A 21,596-nucleotide genomic window follows, 5' to 3' on the forward strand; every position below is an offset into this window, starting at 1 on the left:
TACTGGTCTGTAATTGCCAGGATCACCTCAAGAATCTTTTTTAAATATTGGTGTCATGTTAGCTATCTTCCAGTCATTAGGTACAGAAGCTGATTTTAAAGGGTGGGTTACAAACCATAGTTAATAGTTCCGCAGTTTCACATTTGAGTTCTTTGAGAACTTTTGGATGAATGCCATTTGGTCCCAGTGACTTCTTACTGTTAAGTTTATCAATTTGTTCCAAAACCTCCTCTAATGACATCTCAATCAAGGACAATTCCTCAGATTTGTCACCTAAAAATAATAGCTAGGTTTGGGAATCCCCTCAATATCCTCAGCAGTGAAGGCTGAAGCTAGGAATTCGTGTAGCTTCTCTGCAATGACTTTATCATCTTTGAGGGATCTTTAGTATCTCGACCATCCAACTGGTTGTTTATGCGGCTTCCTGCTTCTGATAAACTTAAAAAACATTTTACTATTACTTTTTGACTTTTTGGTTAGCTGTTCTTCGAACTTCTTTTTGGCTTTTCTTACTATATTTTTATACAAAGTTTATGCTCCTCTCTATTTTCCTCACTAGGATTTGACTTCTGCTTTTCAAAAGATGTCTTTTTATCTGTCACTGCTTCTTTTACCTGAGGGTTAAGCCTAGTGGTGGTACTTTGGTTCTCTTACTGTGTTTTTTTTAATTTGGGGTGTACATTTAAGTCAGGCCTCTATTATGGTATCTTTGAAAAGTTTCCATGCATCTCGTAGAGATTTTACTTTTGTCACAGTACCTTTTAATTTCTGTTTAACTAACTTCCTCATTTTTGTGTAGTTTCCCATTTTGAAATTAAATGCCACAGTGTTGGGCTGCTGAGGTACTTTTCCCACCACAGGGATGTTAATTTTTTTTACATTATGTTCACTGTTTCCAAGTGGTACAGTTATATTTACCTCTTGGACCAGATCCTGTGCTCCACTTAGGACTAAATGAAGAATAGCTTCTCCCCTTGTGGGTTCCAGAACCAGTTGCTCCAAGAAGCAGTCATTTTTAAGGTATCAAGACATTTTATTACTGCATCTTGTCCTGAGGTGACGCGAATCCAATCAATACTGGGATAGTTGAAATCCCCCCTTATTATTGAGTTTTTTATTTTGATAGCCTCTCTAGTCTCCCTTAGCATTTCATAGTCACTATCACTGTCCTGATCAGGTGGTCGATTCTATATCCCTGCTGCTATATTCTTCTTATTGGAGTGTAGAATTACTATCCATAGAGATTATATGGAACATTTTGGCTCATATAAGATTTTTAGTTCATTTGATTCAACATGTTCTTTCATGTATAGTGCCACTCCCCCACCAGCGTGACCTGTTTTGTCCTTCCAGTTGTATATTTTGTACTTTGGTATGACTGTCCCCATTGATTGTCCTCATTCCACCAAGTTTCCATGATGCCTATTATATCAATATCCTCCTTAAAACGAGGCTCTCTAGTTCACCCATTTTATTATTTAGACTGCTAGCATTTGTGTATAAGCACTTTAAAAATTTGTCACTGTTTATCTGTCTGCCATTTCCTGATGTTAGACTCTTTTTCATTTGATTGTGTCTCATCTGATCTGACCCATACTTCCATCCTCTCCTCCTGAGGAGATCACACAGAATTTCTATTAATGGACCCTCCACTAAGAGATGTTTCTGTTGTATCCAAGTGCTCCTCCACAGCCGTCGGCGTTCCCCCAGCCCTTAACATTAAAAAGGTTGTATTGCAGTTTTTAAACTAAGTGCCAGCAGTCTGGTTCCATTTTGGTTTAGGTGGAGTCTATCCTTCCTGTATAGGCTTCCTCTATCCCAAAAGTTTCCCCAGTTCCTAAAAAATCTAATCCCCTTCTCTCTACATCATCGTCTCCTCCATGCCTTGAGACTCTGAAGCTCTGTATGCCAACCTGGCCCTGTGCGTGGAACTGGAAGCATTTCAGAAAACGCTATTATAGAGGTCCTGGACATATTATTGCCTCTATATAAAACCATGATACGCCCACATCTTGAATACTGTGTACAGATGTGGTCGGCTCATCTGAAAAAAGATATATTAGCATTGGAAAAGATTCATAGAAGGGCAACAAAAAATAATTGGGGGTTTGGAACAGGTCCCATATGAAGAAAGATTGAAAGGACTTGGACTTTTCAGCTTAGAAAAGAGGTGACTAAGGTGGGATAGGATAGAGGTCTATAAAATCATGACTGGTGTGGAAAAAGTGAAGGAAAAGTTATTTACATATTCCCACAATATAAGAACTAGGGATCTCCAAATGAAATTAATAGGCAGTTAAAAAAAACAGAAGGAAGTTTTTCTTCATTCAGCGCATAATCAATCTGTGGAATTCCTTGCCAGAGGATGTGGAAAAGGTTAGGACTTAACAGGGTTCAAAAAAGAGCTAGATTGATTCATGGAGGTTAGGTCCATCAATGGCTATTAGCCAGGATTGGCAGGAATGGTGTCCCTAGCCTCCATCTGGATATCTGTGACAGGAGAGGGATCACATGAGGATTATCTGTTGTGTTTCCTCCCTCTGGTGCAGCTGGTATTGGCCACTGTTGGCAGACATGATACTGGTCTAGATGGACAGTTGGTCTGACCAAGTATGGCCATTCTTATGTTCTTAAGATATTCTCTGTCTTATTCTCAATCTCTTTTTAAATGATTCCTAACATTGGTTGCTTTTTTGACTGCTACTGCACACTGAGTCAATTGTCCGCAGTGATTCCAAGATCTCTCTCTTGAGTAGTTGTAGCTAAATTAGTCCCCATTATATTGTATGTAGAGTTTGGATTATTTTTTCTAATGTTCATTACTTCACTTTTATCAACATTACATTTCATTTACCATTTTGTTGCCCATCACTTAATTTGGTGAGATCTTTTTGAAGCTCTTTGCAGTCTGCTTTGGTCTTAACTATCTTGAGCAATTTGGTATTATATGCAAATTTTGACACCTCACTACTTACCCCTTTCTTCTAATAGTTCATAAATAAAAAGAATAGGATTGGTGCTAGGACAGACCCTGGGGGGCGGGGGATACCACTAGTTACTTCTCTCCGTTCTGAAAACTTATCATTTATTCCTACCCTTTGTTTCTTGCCTTTTAACCAGTTATCAATCCATGAAAGGACCTTCCCTATTATCCCATGACAACTTATTTACTTATGAGTTTTGGTGTGGGACTATGTCAAAGGCTTCCTGGAAATCTAAGAATACTATATCCACTGGGTCCTCCTGTGTATTCAAGAATATTTAGTATGTTAGGGCATAAAGCAGTTTTTGTATACACAGTAAACGGTACTTTTGACTTGTCAAGTAAATGTTCTTGATAAAGATAAACCTTATAAATTCAACACAATATGTTTGGTGAATGAGCAGTTACATGAGCCTTTCATGTTGTGGCTTATGTAGTTAGGTCCTGTGATGATGTCTCTTGTATAGATGCGTGGACAGAGTTGGCATCGGAATTTATTGCAGGGGTAAATTCCTCGGTGAGTATGGTGGAGGTGTGCTGCGTGGTTGCTGGAAAGAATTTGTTTCAGGTTAGGGGGTTATCTGTAGGCGAGGATTGGCATGCCTCCCAAAGCCTATGAGAGTGAGGAATCATTTTCCAGGATAGGGGGCGAGAGCTGAGGAAATGTTGTTTGTGGTCAGCCATAAATATGTTGACGTATTGTGGGGCTATGCGGATGCCCATAGCTATGCCACTGAATGGAAGATATAAATTGTCCCCAAATTGGAAATAGTTGTGGTTGAAGACCAAGTCACAGAACTCTGTAACCAGAGAGAGTGATCCTGATGGCCAGTAATCCATCTTCATGTGGAATGTTGGTGTCAAGAGATTCTGCTTCCTGGGTGGCCAGGATGGTGTGTTCAGTAAGATTACTGATGTTATGTAGTTTCCTCAGGAAACCGGTGGTGTCTCAAAGATAGCTTGGAGTGCTGGTAGTATAGGGTTTGAGGAGAGAGGCAATATAACCAGATAATCCGGCTGTAGTTGTAACAATGTCTGAGATGATGGTTCATTTGGCATTTCCAAGTTATATTAATACCCAGGAATTAGTGGTTATACTAATACCCAGGAATTTGAAGTGGTTTCTTTTGACTTTTATTTTTTAGATATCTGGCATATGTATTGAAGCCATTTGTAATTTTTTTTGCTTTTAAATTTAAATGTCTGTTTTGTTTTACCAAATAAAGTGCTTTTGAGTGCCTCAAATAATATATTTTTTGATTGGCTGTTCAGCACTTACTACAAATTGAATTGTGTGGCCACCATCGTAGACATTAAGTATATTGAGCACAAAGTTTCATATTCTTTAATATTTGTACTTCCGTTTGCATGTGTAGTCAGAATTTAGACATGTATGCAAGCATGTTTCGCATATGGATTTGTCTCCTTTGTTTAAAAATGTAACTCTAAAGATTTTAAATAACATTTTTTAAATGTAAAAAGAACTTTAACAATTGAGATTTCATATCTAACGTAGTTTTAAGAATACACTTTTGTGTTTTCTGGTTACCTAGAGGATTATAACTCCTGTAAATTCCACATCCTGAATATTCAAAGAACTTCTTCTGAATATATACCTGTTAATGACACTGTTCAATCCCCATAACCAAAAGAATTTTAAGAATAGACTCCAATAATCCAGTTTACTATAACTGCTGTATTGTAGATATTGAAGGAATTTAAAATCATAAAGATAAATTATTTGGTATTTTAGAATTAAAAGGTTAAGTGCGACGGTTTTTAGTGGTAACTGTGGAATTAGGAATAGGGAGACCTGTGTTCCAGCAGCATTATTGATATACAAACTAACAATTTATGAAAATTAAGTAGTTTGACTGTATGGCCCATCTCTCTTCAAATAGTCCAATGTTGTTATAATAATCAAAACAATTGATTACTCCCTTTATCTTAATTTATTCTGGTTAACCCCATTTCAGTTGTTGTTTGTTTTTGCAAACATGCTGATGAAATTGATTTCCTCTGCCATTGTTTTACTGTGAGACCTTGGACAAGTAAATGTAGCTGCCATATTCCTCAGTTTTCCCATCTGTAAAATGGAGATAGTACAGTGGTGTGTTGTCAGGATTTATCAGTATCTGTTGAGCGCTTTTAGATTTAGTGTGACTGTTTCCCCATGCCAAATACGGGACACCATGCAAAGGGAGCTGCTGGCACTTGGGGCTTCAGCCCTGCAATGGGGAAAGAAGGGTGGCACTCAGGGCTCTAGCCCTGCAGAGGAGGGGCAAGGGGAGCTGTCAGCATTTGGGGCTGCAGCCCCACGGTGCGCGGGGAGGAGCTCCTGGCGCTTTGGCCTTTAGTGGCTGAAGCCCTGAGTGCTGGTGGCTCCTCATTCCCGATGCTGCAGGGGAAATATGGGACAATGTGTCTATTTTTTTAAAAAAAGTTGGGACACCAGGAATAGCCCTTAAATACGGGACTATCTTGGTAAAAACAGGATGGATGGTCACCCTGTTTAGATGGGAGGAGAAAAAGCTAATGGAAGAACAAGCTAATATACTTTTTAGTTAGGGTTTCCCTTCTTTGCATCCTCAGGTAAAATGATGGGAACCCTGCATAGTGACTAACTATAGTACTTAGCAAATTATGGCATAGAAAAAATAATTGTTTTAATGGATTTGAGGCAAAATATGTATGAACTTTTGTTATGTTTTTAGTGAATGCTATTAAGTCCAAATTCTTACTGTTGTATTTCATTCATATATATACTCACATTTCTATGTGCTTGCTTTTTATGGTGTTGGCAAATATGTGCATATGAAATGTATACACTTGTTAAACATGTTTAAGGAGCTATATTATTCAGCAAGATAAATGATCCTGTGGTGATTAGATTTGTAAAGTGACTCTGCATTCTCTCCTTTGCTTGTTTATGGCATCTGTAGTTTTGTATGGTTCCTCTGTTGCAAGATGAATAGCTAAAATGTATTGAAATGAAGGGCTGTGCTTGGAAGCTGGAAATATTCCCTAATTCAAGGGCAGCCAAAAAAAAATTGTCTTAAGGATATAGGTTATAGTTTTGTAAAATAGTGGTTCTTAAAATGCATTCATACATTAAATGTGGGCTCCATGTACAGAATGTTAAATAGCTGGAAGCTGTGGTTTTGTGAGGCCAAACACAGTGTTTTACATAACAAGTGCCTATTCAGGGTAAAGTGGCACTTCTCACACCCTGAAATGAAATAAAATAGACAAGCATCTTGAATTAATGTAGCCCAGGCTCAATTCTGCTGATGCGGTGTTAACTGAAAGTAATTATTAAACACTACTGCCTAAATTGACAGATAAAATATCCTAATTAGAAAAGAAAAAAAACCAAATAAGTTAAAAGAGAAAATACACAAAATTGTCCTATAAAGGAGATTCAATATGGTTTCTGTAGTGAATGTGCTTATCCTTGTTTTTGAGACAGTGCAGAGTGATAATAATCATTTCCGTGGTTCTATAAATGTAAATGGAAATTTTCCAGAAGACTTGATTCTAAATATTACTTTGTTCAAATCTTTTTCAGGCATATGTGGTATTTGTCTACACATTAGGAGGACAGTGGCTTGAAAGGAATTTCTCTGCCTTACTTTCCCATATTTTAGATCTAGTGTCCCAGTCTCACCCTAAAGCTATTCAGACTCAGATGGATGCTATCTGTTGTCGACGTTGTATTTCATTTATCCTTCGAGCTATAGTAGGAGGCCTTCTTGGAGAAAAAGCTCAAATTGCAGCTGCCAAAGAGATTTGTCAAGCCATCTGGAAGCTGAAGAAAGTTGTGGGTATGGGACTAACAAGATTATCTCTTTGTTGGGGAGATTTCTTTTTAAACCAGTGCTAAAATGATTGTTTGCCTACCTTAATTTTAAAGACTCTGCAGAAATAAAATTTCTAGTTCTGGTATATTACTGCAGAAATGTAGAGAAAAAAAATTGTTTGTTTAGGTAGTTTATTGAGTAAAAATTTTAAAAAAACCTACTTGTACTTTTCACATATCAGAATGATTTCAACAATAAAACACAGATGATAGAATAGATCAAATAAATTTAATCTGTATTTGATACAAATGGGGCCTCATTCTGTCTCCTGCTGCAGTCATTTCATATTATTTAGGTTTACAAAGTGGCAGAATCTGGCCTCAACTAGCCATCTGACAATTCTCCTAGCTTTAAGGAAGATTTTACATGGCATAATGGTCTGTGTCTGGCTCTTATGGCAACTATTTCCCCAGCTTTGGGGGTCTGATGGATGTCCTAGAGCATACCTGTATTCTGCCAATTTTCAGACATCTGCATAATAAATTATCTGGCTTCTGATTAAATCTATAGTAGAGATAGTCAACAATTGCATTTTACAACATATTTGCTGTGTATGTGCTCCTCGCTTTGCTACCTTATAAGCTTAACTGTCTTGCACATTTCTTACTTTTTAAAAAGTGCCATGTAATGAAGTTAATGGAACTTTGTGCCCATCCCACATCAAAATATAGCCCAGTCAGATCCCCATGTGTTCAGTTGAAAATAAAATGGTTCTTGGTTGCTACTATGCATCGGCACCTGCTGAATTGACAGTGTGTGGTGGTGGGGGTTTTTTTGTTTTTGTTTTGTTTTGTTTTTTTTTAAACTCTTCCCACCTATCAGTGCTTGAACTAAATAATGCTCTTTTCTATGGTGACTTAATTGAGATGTGGAGAGTCTCAGCTAAGTCCCATTGAAAATCCTAAATCTAATGTAAGACAGTTAATGTATATAGCTGCCATGTCATTGCAGTCCTTTATTCTGCTTATCTGTATTTTAGTATTGTATTTTAATATGCAGTGATTTCAGAGTTTTTAATGTGTTACCAGATATTGTAATGAATGACAGTAACTTGGAAACTCGGATTAGTACAGCAGATGTAACAGCAAGCCAACATGTTCTGGTGTGTGCATTACACGAACTTGGAAGTCTCATACATGGTTTGGGAACTACTGCTGCTCCATTGCTACAGGATTCCAGTACAGGTAATGGATTAGTCTGCACAATATGTTCTTTGAAATATTTTTTTGTAAATTTGATCCCAACAGTGTGCTCTTAGCTTTAAGTATGCTGTAAAAATAACATAAGTAAAGATATGAATACAGAAACAAGACATAACACACAAACAATATCAACAAGATGTAGAGAGCAGAAGAGACCAAGAAACATGATAGATGGTTTAGAAAACTTGACCTATGAGAGAGGTTGAAAAAAGTTAACATGTTTAATCTTAAGAAAAGAAGACCTGGGGTGGAGAGGACCTGATCTTCAAATACATTAAGGGCTGTTATAGAGAGAAAAGTGATACAGTAAAACTCCAATTGTCCGGCATCCGGATAGTCCAGCACCAACTGGAACCCGGAAGTGCTCCGGCCAGCCGGACAATTGGAGCTGCTCTGCCCCCAGCTTCCCCAAGTCCGCCGCTGATAAGTTTCACCTGAGCGGTGCTGGGGACCAATCCGGCAGCACCCCAGTTTCTCGGCCCCCAGCTTCCCCAAGTCAGCCGCTGCTGAAACTGACCAGCAGCTGACTTCGGGAAGCTGGGTGCAGAGCAGCTGGGGTGCTCTGCCCCTGGATTCCTCAAGTCAGCCGCTGGTCAGTTTCAGCAGTTGCTGACTTGGGGAAGCTGGGGGCCGAGAAACTGGGGTGCTGCTGGATTGGTCCCGCAGCGCCACCCTGTCCCAGGCTGTGCAGTTCTCTGCCAACCTGTCCCTCCCCAGACCTCTCATAGCCCCCCTTTCGGTACTCCTGCATATCTGATAATCTGGCACCCCCTGGGCCCTAAAGGTGCCGGATTATCGGAAGTTTACTGAAGGTAGGGCAAGAAGAAATGGACTTAATCTGGAGTAAGCGAGAGTTAGGTTAGATATTAGGGAAAACTTTACAACTAAATGAGTAATTAAGCTCTGGAACAAGCTTTTAAGGTAGGTTTGATTCCCCATCGCTGGAGATGTTTAAGAAAAGGTTTGACAGGCCCCTGTCACACATGGTATAGGTTTATTTGATCGTGCATCAGCTCAGGGGGATGGACTTGATGACCTCTCTTCAAGGCCTAAATTTCTCTGATTCTGTAATTCTATATCAGAAATACAAATGGAAAAAAAAGAATTCAAACTTTTGTTGCATTTAGGCTCTGGAAAATGACTGGTGCTTCATACACCTGATCTCTAAAATGTATCCATTTCTCTTTCTGAACCCTTTGATTACTTCTACAGTCTCCCTTCTGCCATGCCAAATTATTATCTTGGCCCATTCAGTCTGTTCAGAATGCTGCTAATAACAACCTCTAACAGTGTGACTCCTCTGATTGCAATTACATTCTTCAGATACTTGCTGAAGACACTTTTTTATCCATGAAGTTCAAGCTTATCCTCACCTTTAGGTCTTTACATAACTCCATCTCTGCATTGCTTTCCTTTCCTGGTGTCCTGTTTGTGACCCTCTTTCCTAAGCAGTCCCTTTTGTAATCTTTTTCCTGTTTTCTTCCTCTTCTTTTTTCTGCTCTTACTTCTCTCCTTGCTTAAACTACCTCTCTCTTCATGCATCAAATACTCAACTTTTCACTTTTTTTTCGTATCTATTTTTATCCTAAAATTTGCTGCTACTAAGAAGCCTTTCTGAGACTTTCATCCAAACAGCTCTGCACCTCCACCTTGTAGTACTGCTACACAATGGACTATTTATCTGTACACTGAGCATCGAATTGAAATTATATAGTACATGAAATAAGAGTAGTCTTTATTTTAGCTCGGTGTCAAACGCACTGTGCAGTGTATTCAGTTAGTACACTTGACCGAATTTAAATAGAATTTTTAGTTTTTTCTCTTTCATTTTAGTGTAGTGAGTGTTCAGTCCTATTTTGTTTTTAGTGATTTTTAAGTAATTACTCCAGATCTATTATTTAATTCACCTCCAGAGAATGTGTTCTAGTTTTTGGTGCTAATTAATCAGCAAATTCTGTCTCCTCTTCAAACACTTTTTGAGTTGACAGTTTCATGGAATGTTGCTATCATGGGAGTTCATGATGAAGAAGAGTAAAGCCGTCTGTCTGGTACCTGGAGAAAGTCTCAGAGAGGATTTAAACATTATGTTTAATCCAGTCCTTTACAGAGAACCAGGAAGAGAGTAGACAGCTGGGTTGTTGTGGTCTTAGTTGTGGAATAGAATGCATTTTGAATCAATTTATAGCCTTAGCTTTTGAAGTCAGTAGTTTAATACTTTAAAAATATCAGTCTGAAGGTCACAACTGTGTGGATCACTACAGCCAAGTCTGAATCTGATAAAAAGAGGTATAATACTCTTCTTGTCTCTAGATGGAAAAGGGCATTCTTTCACAGCTGTTACGGTATCCACAAACAATATACAGTATAAATACACACCATGCTTGCAGGTTGTCTTAATGATACCAGTGTGATATTGTAAAGGGGTCAAGCGTTTTCTGTAAAATTTTCTCTCTTTCCAAAAGCATCACTTCAGTCTTTTCAGAATTTAGTTTTATCTAACTGCTCCTCAACTGTGCTAACTCTTTAAAAGTAACAAAATGTTTTAAAGTGAAATCTCACTCAGTAGCACTTCTCACTGTTGAAGAATTAGCACATCTTTGGAAAGTGATATTCACTATCCCTCAGTGAATACATACACATGCCTTTAGACCAGGGGAGGGCAAAAGGCTGTCAGCAGGCCTGATCCGGCTCATCAAGCGAGTTGATCTGACCTACAGAGGCCCTGCCGCTTCCCCCACCCCGAGGGGGGAAGCGTGTGAAGTCTCCTCCCATGCTGTCCCCACCCTGCAAGGAGTGTGCAGTGCTTAGAAGCACTGCACACTCCTAGGAGGGCAGTAGAAGACTTTGCATGCTCCCTGCACCCCCAAGCCCTGATTGGCCTGAAGTGGAGGATGGGAGCACACAAAGTCTCCTCCTGCGCTGTGAGGAGTATGGCGCTTCTAATCACTGCATACTTCTTGCAGAATGGGGGCAGTGTGGGAGGAGACTTTGTGCACTCTCCCCCTGTCCCCAGGACAATCAGGGCTTGGGGGTGGGGAGAGTGCATGAAGTCTGCTCCTGCCCTGCAAAGGCCTCAGCACTTCAAGTCAACCACTTCAACTCACCTGATGCTGGCGGTTGACTTTTTAAGTGTGGTGCTTTCTTGCAGGGTGGGGGCAGGGAGCAATAGACTTCACGTGCTCCCCCTCTCCAGGCCCTAATTGACTTGGGGGATGCAGGGGGGAGCATGTGACGTCTCCTTCCACTGCCAGGGGCATGGGTACCTAAAGGGAACCACCAGCTGACAGTTCTCTTTTTGGGTGTGAAGGGGGGTAAAGACTTTGTGTGCTTCCCCACCCCCAAACTAATCAGGGTCTGTGGGTGGGGAAGCATGGAAGTGTTCTGGCCCCCCTTTCCGCCTGAGGCCCCATCCTTCCCAGGGTAGCCTGGGACCACTTCAAAAATTTCTGAAGTGGCCCGTGTCAAAAATTGTTGCCACCCCTGCTTTAGACAGTTATCTTGCTTTTCACCCAAACTGCTTTGTCCATGTCTTACATGTATTTATTTTTTCTTTCAGGAGTTCTGGATGCAGTAATTTCAGTTATTCTTCATCCCAGTATTTCAGTTCGACTAGCAGCAGCTTGGTGTCTACGCTGCATTGCTGTAGCATTGCCATCCTATGTGTCGCCTCTTTTGGATCGCTGCATTGAGCGTCTTAGTGCCCTTAAATCCTCCCCTGAAGCAGTGACTGGATATAGCTTTGCTGTTGCTGCTTTGTTGGGAGCAGTAAAACACTGCCCATTAGGAATTCCACATGGAAAAGGGAAGGTAATGACCCTACAAATTTGCTTGTAAGCAGTTCATTGGTGCTTCTTCCTGAAATGAATTCCTTATTTACTCTGTGCTATTATAGATGCTGATTTTTTTATCTTGTAATTGGAATGCTAAACATTTTTCTTAATAAATTAGTCTCCAAGTACTCACACAATAACACTCTTTTTACCCCATAAATGTAGTTGCTTAAATCACTGATCAAGTAATGTTACATTTCTGAATCACAGATTTTTTTTCTAAAAAGATCCATGGTATCATAACCATACTATACAGGCAGTCCCCGACTTACGCGGATCCGACTTATGTCGGATCCGCAGTTACAAACGGGGCTGCCCCAGAGTACACGGACTGCGGGACCTCGCAGTCCTGCCACCCGTGTACTCTGGGGCTGTGCTCTGCGTCTCCCTGGTCTGCAGACCAGGAAGACGCAGAGCAAAGCCGCGGAGGGGCTCGGGCAGAGGGGCAGCCCCGCTGCCCGAGCCCCCCCCCCCAACCCGCGCGGCTTTGCAAAGCGCGGGGAAGCCGGCGGCGGGGCAGTCCAGGCGTGCCTGGAGTTCCCCACCGCCGAGCCCCCACCGCCGGCTTCCCCGCGCTTTGCAAAGCCGCGGGGGGGCTCGGGCAGCGAGGCACCCCAGGCGCGCCTGGACTGCCTCGCCGGCTTCCCTGCGCTTTGCAAAGCCGCGGGGGGGCTCGGGCAGCGAGGCACCCCAGGCGCGCCTGGGCTGCTCCGCTGCCGGCGTCCTCAGAGGCGCTCCCCGTCTCCCTGGTCTGCTGGTCTCCAGCAGACCAGGGAGATGGGGAGCAAAGCCGCGGAGGACCCAGGCGGCGGGACCGCGGTGCATCTCGGTCCGCCGCCCGAGTCTTCCTGGTCTGCTGGGGTGGGGGGGGGCGCAGCTAGTACGCCCCCCCCCCCCAGCAGACTAGGCTTTTCTCCGGACGCCTGTGGCAGAGCAGCTGGGGTGCTGCCGGTTGGTCCCGCAGCGCCGCTCTGGGCGCTACTGGCGCAACCCAGCAGCACCCCAGCTGCTCTGGTCCTGATTCAGCTGCTGCTGGTCAGTTTCAGCAGCGGCTGAATCAGGACACCTGGGGCAGAGCAGCTGGGGTGCTGCTGGGTTGCTCCAGTAGTGCCGAGGAGCGGCGCTACTGGAGCAACCCAGCAGCACCCCAGCTGCTCTGCCCCAGGCGTCCCCAAGTCAGCTTCTGCTGAAACTGACCAGCGCTGACTACAGGAAGCCTGAGGCAGAGTTGCTCTGCCCCAGGCTTCCTGGAATCAGCTGCTGATCAGTTTCAGCAGCAGCTGACTTGGGGACGCTTGGGGTTCTTAAGTTGATTCTGTATGTAAGTCAGAACTGGCGGTCAGTTTCAGCAGCTGCTGAATCTGGACGCCAGTTCCGACTTACATACAGATTCAACTTAAGAACAAACCTACAGTCCCTATCTTGTACGTAACCCGGGGACTGCCTGTATGTTCAGTCTGCTAACTTTTGCTAATTACAGAGGAGAAATGGACAGGGTAAATTGCTGTTTAAGCAGAGTAGCAGTGCGTGTGTGAGAGAGGTACTCCCCTTTTTATACTCTTCATCCTATTTCCATAAAATTATTAGAAGATACTGCTCTTTCAGGCTTGTTTAGATTCAGACTTGGTTGCAGTCATTCCCTGGCTCCATTCCTCTCGGACTGCTTAGTGACACATTCAACTCCTTAGTATGCGGTCTGTTTACTCAGTATGCAACATTTCTAATTTCCTTTGTTTGGGGAAGCATCAGACAATTTAGAAGTTATTGCTTAAACTTTTCTCTCTTCGCTCAGTTAATTTCTGAGTTATTCCATCAAGTGTAATAAAGTTGAACAGCAAATGAAATTCTCCTAATATGTTGTATAAAGATTTTTGTTCTCAAACCTTATAAAAAGTTATTTCATTTAAAAAGTCTTTAGCTTAAACATCTGTAAAAGAAATTGTTGATTCATTATTGTAGTTTTTGAAGAGATGATTAATCATGTTCCTAAGTTGGGTGAGGGAGCTGCTTGAGCATTGCCAGTAATTAATTAATTAACATAGGAACAGCCATAGGAACAGTCAGATGAATGGTCCATCTAGCCCAATATCCTATCTGCTGACAGTGGCCGATACCAGATGCCCCAGAGGGAGGAAACACAATAAGTAATCCTCATGCAATCCCTCCCTTGAAGCCTATTTCCAGACAAACAGGCTAGGGACACCATTCCTACCCATCCTGGCTAATAGCCATTTGATGGACCTAACCTCCATAAATCTATCTAGCTCTTTTTTGAACCCTGTTAAAGTGCTAGCCTTCATCACATCCTCTGGAAAAGAGTTCCAGAGGTTGACTGTGCCCATTAATATTAATGCTCTGTACGCAAATGGTTTCTTACATTAGCAATCCATTTAATATGGTTATTAAATTTTAACTTAGTACATAATGCATATTATCATTTAAATAGCAGTTACATTAGAATCTTTGTATTTAGCAACCTATTTGAAAGTGTGCATTTCAGGTGTTTGCCAATTGAATGTTTAGGAAATAAACAAAAAAATAAATATTTCCAACCAAGTATGTTTTTCCTCAATCCTTTTCTGATTGAGCTTATTAGAGAGTATAAAATTCATTTCACAATATTTCTATAATTCTTTGTATGTGTGTAGATAGTTTTCCTGGGGTGTGACAAGGGAGAGAAACAGATGACTTGATTCCTAAATTTGTTGGTCTATAATTCAAGCATACTTTCCTTTTCACAGTCAGATTTTTTTTATTTTATTTGTTATCCTGGTCTAGATAAGACACTCTTAACCGAAGCTTAAGTTTCTTGACTAAAGTTACTTACAGTTACAATTTTTACAGCAGTTAAATTTATTATATATTTTGTGCACAGCACAAATTCAACAACCAATAATAAACATGGCACAAAAGAAAGTAGTATAAATGTTAAATCAAGATAAAGTTTAAAATGCAGTTTTCCTGAGTTTGAGTAACACTCTTAAGCCCAATGAGAATGGGTTTATGTTTTCTTGCCCGTGGGAGGCAGATACAGAAACTTCCTGGAATTTCTTTAACCAGCATCAATGTAAATAAACTAACACAGATATTGTTGTTATTATCAAGCATCCTGGCTAAAACATACTTGTAGTCATAAATATGTAGCAAAAAATGCAAACAAGATTTAAAAAACCTAATAGTAACATAAGTTATAATTTTTTATGAATAAGTTTGCATCAGTATTGAAGCCTGCCCATCACTGTTGCTTCTTATAGTGAAGGTTGATTCCAAACAGCTTTTGCTTAGAGGAAGTGGGAAGAGGTGGGTGACTGTAATTTGAAAGTAAATGTCTTGAGACTAGTTATGTTTTCAGAATTGTAAATGAGTTAGTTCTATCTGAAGCCAAAGAAACTTCCTCTGAAGAGGCCTTTGTAGCCCTGGCCTGGCTTGCAAGTGTCTTTAAATTGGCAGGGTACCATTACTTGCCCCTTTCCCACAAATATCACAATGGAATTGTTGAGTAAGAAAAGTCTGTGTTAGTCCACAATACAACTGAAGCACATTAGGTTTTGCCAAAGACAATGATCTTCTTTTATAAAACTAATTGGAAGTACATCTACAGACCTGTGTTATAAGTAAGTTTCCTGGAAGGACATTCACTTACCACAGACTAAACTGAGTTTAACATCTTCCTGTACCTTTAGGTGACTGTACAAGATAAAATTTACTTTCTACACATCTATTCTACCAAAACTTTCCACTAATCTATGGTAGAAATTATATAAAGTTGTTAAAAACCTTATCTAACTCTAACACCAATTACATCTGTTGAGGCCATTTAGTAGGATTTCACAGAGCTAGAATAACTTTATCATGTTTGCTTACCTGTAACATGTTAACACCAACCTGCTCCAGTCAGGAGGTAGGTTATACTGTTTTCCATTATCTGAAGTTTATCAGTGGCCTTCATCAGATGACCCAAGAAGAACAAGTTGCAGTGATCTAATGGAGGCAATAAAGATCTTGTGATGTTTTGTGTCAGTAAGGAAGATTTCATCCTCTTGGGACTCTTAGTGAACTACAAGTGAAAAATTGTGGTACAGCACCTATGTCAGCTTACTCTTTTTTCACAGCTCCGAGATGGATTTTTTTTCTCATTCCCCCCCTCTGCAGCCCTCTGTTTCAAGGGAGATCAAAGCAGATGAGATGGACTAGACCTGTAAATATTCAGAGATGTTGCTTTTCTTGCCAATGTACCACAATGTGGTTCAGGGAACATTTTGATACTATTTATTACTGACTGCTAACTATACAGCTACGTAGTATAAATGGGTTAAATTTTCAAAATTGCCAAGTGACTTAGGAATCTAAGTCCTGATTTCAAAGGTAACTTGGGAACTTAGGAACCTCGAAGTGATGGATGGATTGTTTTTTGCAACTGGGGAGGGGAACCTTCTTAGATGTTAAGAACTTCATTTGCTGATGAGTGAAAGAGCTTGGAGTTGGAGAGAAGAGAGAACAGATTAAGTAATGTAATTGTTCTGTAGTTGTAAGTACATTTCAAATACTGTATACCCAAGTAAAGTAAAAAAAAGACTGCAATTGATCTGTAAAACAGCACTTTAACAAATATTTCTTTTAAAGAAATAAAAGAGGGTGGGCTGGCCTGGGTGAGGTGGGAGGGAGAACAGAAAAACAACAACAAAATCTGTACCATTTATAGAGGAGTAACAGCAGCTGTCTTCCATTCTATCTCAGTAAAACTGCCAAATTTCTGAGACACCAGTCTAAACAGAGCAGTTGGGAAAAGGGAGTATCAAATACTTAGTATTTTGGATAGCCGCTATAGTGTATTAATGTATTTTCCTTTTGTGAGCGAGGGTAGAAACAATTGCAGGATCAAATAAAGCAAAACAGGTACCATATTAGCAAATATGTAACATTCCAAACTATCATTTATATTCCCTGTTTAAAAAAAAAAAACCCTCAAAATAAAAGCTCTGCTGCTGGGGCAGAAATCAAGATAGAAGTAAATGAAACCATCTGTCTGGCTCCTGCCATTCATTGATAACTTTAGTAGAGGTTTGTGATGGATGGAGGGTTCTTTTTTATAGTGTCATTTTAAGAAGGACGTTATTTTGTTTAAAACATACACTCTTTGAAATTACCTTTTTAAATATGTAGCTATAGAGTAGCATTGTGTAATTGAGAAATTAATGTTTTTGTTTCACTAAGTATTTCATGGATTTTTTAAATGTGAAAATTAAATGAAACTGGTATATTATAAAGCTTTTATGATGGTTATCTTGATGCTGTTTCTTACTTGGAAGTCTTTTGTCTTGACAGTCTGACATAATGTAAAATATAGGAAATGCAATTGAGCATATGAAGGCATGAGTGAAACACTTAATTTGAAAAGGTTTCAGGAAAAGAAATGTATTTGGTTGCTTTAATATACAGTATTATGTATATTAAGCAATGAACAAATTAACTGTGATGTACTTTAAACAAAATTTACTTTAAAGAATTTGTAAGAAAATCTCCTCTTTCCCATCCCTCTTGCTTACTAAATTATGTGTCTCACTACCTATTTATTTGTGTAAGGCAGTGGTCACCAACCAGTAGATTGGGATCTACTGATAAATCTTGGAACCTTTGACAGGTGATCCTGACAGGTTTGGCTGGGAAGCTGTCAAGAGCCAGCACTTCATTTGCCCCTCCCAGCACTGCCATGCTACTCCTGCCCTCTGCTTTGGAGGGGCTCCTTACCTCCAGGAGTCTCCTGCTTCCTGTGCAGGGCAGAGGAAGTAGAAGAGGGGGTGCTGATGTCATGGTGCCCCTCCCTCCACCCTGTACCCCACCTCCACAGAGCATGGGGGGCAATGATGGAGAGAGTTTGCGGGCTGCTTTTGGGAGTGGTGCAGGGCCAGGGCAGGGGTGAGCCTACCTTAGTCCCATTGTACCTCCCAGAACCTACCTGTGGTAAGTGGAGCCCACATTCAGAACCCTGGGCCCAGTTCTGAACTTCTCCTGCACCCCAAACACTGGCCCTAGCTCTGAGTCCCACTGCCTCCAAACTACTTCCCAGAGCCTGCTCCCTGAATCCCCTCCTACACCTCAACTCCCTGCCTCAGGCTCAGCTCAGAGCTCCTCCTGCACTCCAAATCCTTTAGCCCAAGATCAGAGCCTGCATCCCCCTCCCCTGCACTTCAACTGTCTGCCCCTAGCCTGATAAAAGTGAGGATGAGGGAGGAGGGGAGGGTGGAACGAGCCAGGGACAGGGTCTTGCAGAAGGTGTGGGGAGAAGGTGGGCAAGGATATTTGGGTTTGAGGTGGATCCTGGATTGCACTTCAATTCAAAAAGTGATCTCATGCTTAAGAAGGTTGGAGACCACTGGTGAAAGGTATTATGACTCCCCCATTACCATAGATTGTACTACACAATATTTCATGTATTTGATTAAGAATAAGAGATAAGGAAGTGCTGTTTTTCCCGTTGTATGTTTGCGGGCTGAGGCATAGTGAATCCAAGTCACTTGCCCAGGGTACCAGAGGAAATATGAGGCAGAGCAGGGACGTGAACATAGATTTCCAAAGTTGTAGGTTAGTGCCTAACTATTAAGCAATTCTTTTTACCTGATGGCTGTGTCTAGACTGCATCCCTTTTCCGTAAAAGGGATGCAAATTAGACACATAGCAATTGCAAATGAAGCGGGGATTTAAATCCCCCCCCCACTTCATTTGCATAAACATGGCTGCCACTTTTTTCTGGCTCAGGAGCTTTGCCGGAAAAAAGCGCCAGTCTAGACGGGGATCTTTCGGAAAATAAAGCCTTTTCCGAAAGATCCCTTATTCCTTTTTTTAAGAGGAATAAGGGATCTTTCGGAAAAGGCTTTATTTTCCGAAAGATCCGCGTCTAGACTGGAGCTTTTTTCCAGCAAAGCTCCTGAGCCGGAAAAAAGCGGCAGCCATGTTTATGCAAATGAAGCGTGTAGGGGGGATTTAAATCCACGCTTCATTTGCAATTGCGATGTGTCTGATTTGCATCCCTTTTACGGAAAAGGGATGCAGTCTAGACACAGCCCATGAGATTTGACAGCCTGCTGGAGTATAGCAACAAAAAGCCATCTTTCTCAGGGACATTAAACTATGATTAGGTATTTCTAGAGATGGAAAAAATTATTTAATAGCAGCTTCTATGCCTGCTGAACTCTGAGAGCTGCACTACTGTCCTCTGTCTGGATTAACACTGAGCACTACCAAAGCCCTGTCTTCATTCAGCTTTTCCTACTGGGCTTAGAGTGATTCCCTCTTGGTGACAAGAGGCTGTTATGGAGATGTGCCTTGTCCATTTGTTTGTCAGAATCTCATGTAGCCTCTGAGTACTACCTTCATGCAATCCCCTCTGGGCTCATTTGCAGGGTCTCTGTCCCGATCATATTTATTTCCTTTGTAAAGGCTCCATTTTGGCCATGTTGCCTGTTGTAAGTCAAGCTAATTTATATGCACATATATTGCATATAAATTGCTTGTTGTTCCCCCTTCCATGATCCCTGTCTGCTTGCCTGTTGTTAGACTGTGATCGCCTCAGAGAGAAGGAATTTAATTTTGTTAGGGTTTGGAGAGTACCTTGCAGATAGTGGACTAAATAACAGTGCTAAAAATGTCTCTTGATACAGGGGTGGGGGAATTACAGCTCTTAAATGGAGCGTAAGCAGGAAGAGTACTAGTCCCATGGCTTTGCATTTATTTGTTGTTCATATTCCCATTGCACCTAGGAACCTAGTCACAGACCAGGACCCCGTCATGCTAGGCATTGTTAATTTTTGTTTCTTTCCATTGGTGATTCAGTATAATTGGGGTGGGGGTTTTAAAAGGACTATTCCCCCTCAATTGCAGTACTAATCTCAGCCCAAGATGTAGGGAAGAGACTCCCTGTGAATAGGGAGGCACTATGGCTCCTACAGAAATGGGATAAAGATAGCATTTGAATTTTTGTTCTTGCACATGGGGCTGATGTGGGGGTGGGGGCGTGTCTCAATCTGCTTATACACCAGGTCAACGTACCTATTGAATAGTTCAGTCTTATAGCATGTCTCTTTGGGCTTATGTTCCGCATAAGGCTTTGTTATTAATGTTTGCCTAAGGTTTTAAAGACACAAACTCTTCCCATTGAAATCAGTAGGAAAAAGTGCACAGAACTTCATTGAAGGCCAAATCAGGCTCTCAGTTGTTGAAAATAATGATTTCCATTGTTTCTTTAAGGTGTATGTGATTTATGTGTACCATTATAGAGGTAGTGATGCTCTTTGTTTTTCAAATTTTGAATAGGTAATCATGACAGTAGCAGAGGATTTATTGTGTTCTGCTTCTCAGAATAGTCGCATTTCAGTACAACGAACACAGGCTGGATGGCTGTTGATATCTTCCCTAATGACATTAGGTAATAGGTTTCTAAAAGTACACACACAGCTAAATTGAAGTACTTTTAAAAGAAATGCATATGACTAACTTCAATACCTGTTGTCCTTCACTTGCCTTCAATATTTCTTAGTAAAAATAATCCTAAAATTATTAACATAATTTTAAATCTCTGATAAGAAGTGCATAATAACTTTGTTTGTTACCATAAAACTTAACCATTAACACAGAGGGAGATCTGCCTTCAGAACAATGGCAGGATTGGACCAGTACTATTTAAATATGAAATATTATTTGCAAGATTAGTCTAATAAAATCTTATGTCTTGACTGCAAATGGTTAGAATTGTTTGGTATAATATGTGTCAGCATGAGATGAGAAGGATATCAAGATAAAAACAAAAGGAAGGAAATATCATGTCCTCACTGAATTTGCCAGGCATGTGAAGTGTTATTAAACTCTAACCATATTTAATATTGTCATAGTATTGACCCTGATGTTTAAATCACACTTCAAACCCTTTTTGTCTTCATTTCCATGTTCCTCCTGCCCAGCTTTCAGCATTTGAACCTGTTGTTTGTGCCCATCAATCCTATATTTCGCTTTGATGAGCAATTTCTGTATACCAATCTGTGCTCAGAAACATTGCATTTTTGAACATCACACCAAATTAATGTTTGTCTCTTTTATGTGCTCCTCATGTGAGTCCCTATATGACAAGTTTTGTGTATAGCTGAATAACAGGTTTATAATATATTTGGGTTATGCAACTTTAACAGTAGCAGTGACATGTTCTGTACAAAATAGGGCATAGTGGCAGTAGGTTAAGGAATAATGTAAGGATGGATGGGGGAACAGACCTTTTAGAACACAGATATGATGATTTAATATAATTTACCTTTAGAGTTCCTCAGATTTGTAGTTGACAGTTTTTAAAACTTACAGGTCCTGCAGTTGTCCAGCACTATCTTCCAAGAATGCTTTTACTGTGGAAGTGTGTCTTTCCACTATCTTCTAAAGATCTGGAAACGGAGAGGAATCGGGGAGATTCATTTACCTGGCAAGTAACGTTGGAAGGCCGTTCTGGTGCTCTCTGTGGTAAGCAAAGTTTAGTGCATTTTTTCTTTTTTAGTATTTGTCCTTCAAACAACAGAAAGAATAACATTGATGCAGAATGTATGCTTGTTTTCAATTAACTCCATTACAGATTATGCTTCCGTGGGCGTATGATTATGTTGGTAACCATCCTGGTGTAGGTATTTTTCATCCTGATATGTTTTTTCCAAAACCACCTGTGTAATAACTCCATTTTTATTATTTT

General features: G+C 40.7%; 1 protein-coding gene across 13 annotated transcripts in view; it reads left to right on the top strand.

Annotated features, from left to right (window-relative positions):
• The window catches only part of HEATR5A (HEAT repeat containing 5A), a 125,651-nt gene that overhangs the window by 26,723 nt on the left and 77,332 nt on the right, over positions 1-21,596 (top strand). For all 13 annotated transcript variants that reach the window (XM_075926962.2, XM_075926964.2, XM_075926967.2 and 10 more), the window contains 5 exons: positions 6,552-6,807; positions 7,872-8,027; positions 11,602-11,852; positions 20,186-20,297; positions 21,221-21,373. In XM_075926962.2, coding sequence (XP_075783077.2) covers positions 6,552-6,807; positions 7,872-8,027; positions 11,602-11,852; positions 20,186-20,297; positions 21,221-21,373 — 928 coding nt within the window. The remainder of the gene's footprint in view (positions 1-6,551; positions 6,808-7,871; positions 8,028-11,601; positions 11,853-20,185; positions 20,298-21,220; positions 21,374-21,596) is intronic.

The sequence above is a fragment of the Pelodiscus sinensis genome, chromosome 5 (assembly GCF_052426305.1).
Source record: "Pelodiscus sinensis isolate ZL-2025 chromosome 5, ASM5242630v1, whole genome shotgun sequence".
Classification (NCBI taxonomy): Eukaryota; Metazoa; Chordata; order Testudines; family Trionychidae; genus Pelodiscus; species Pelodiscus sinensis.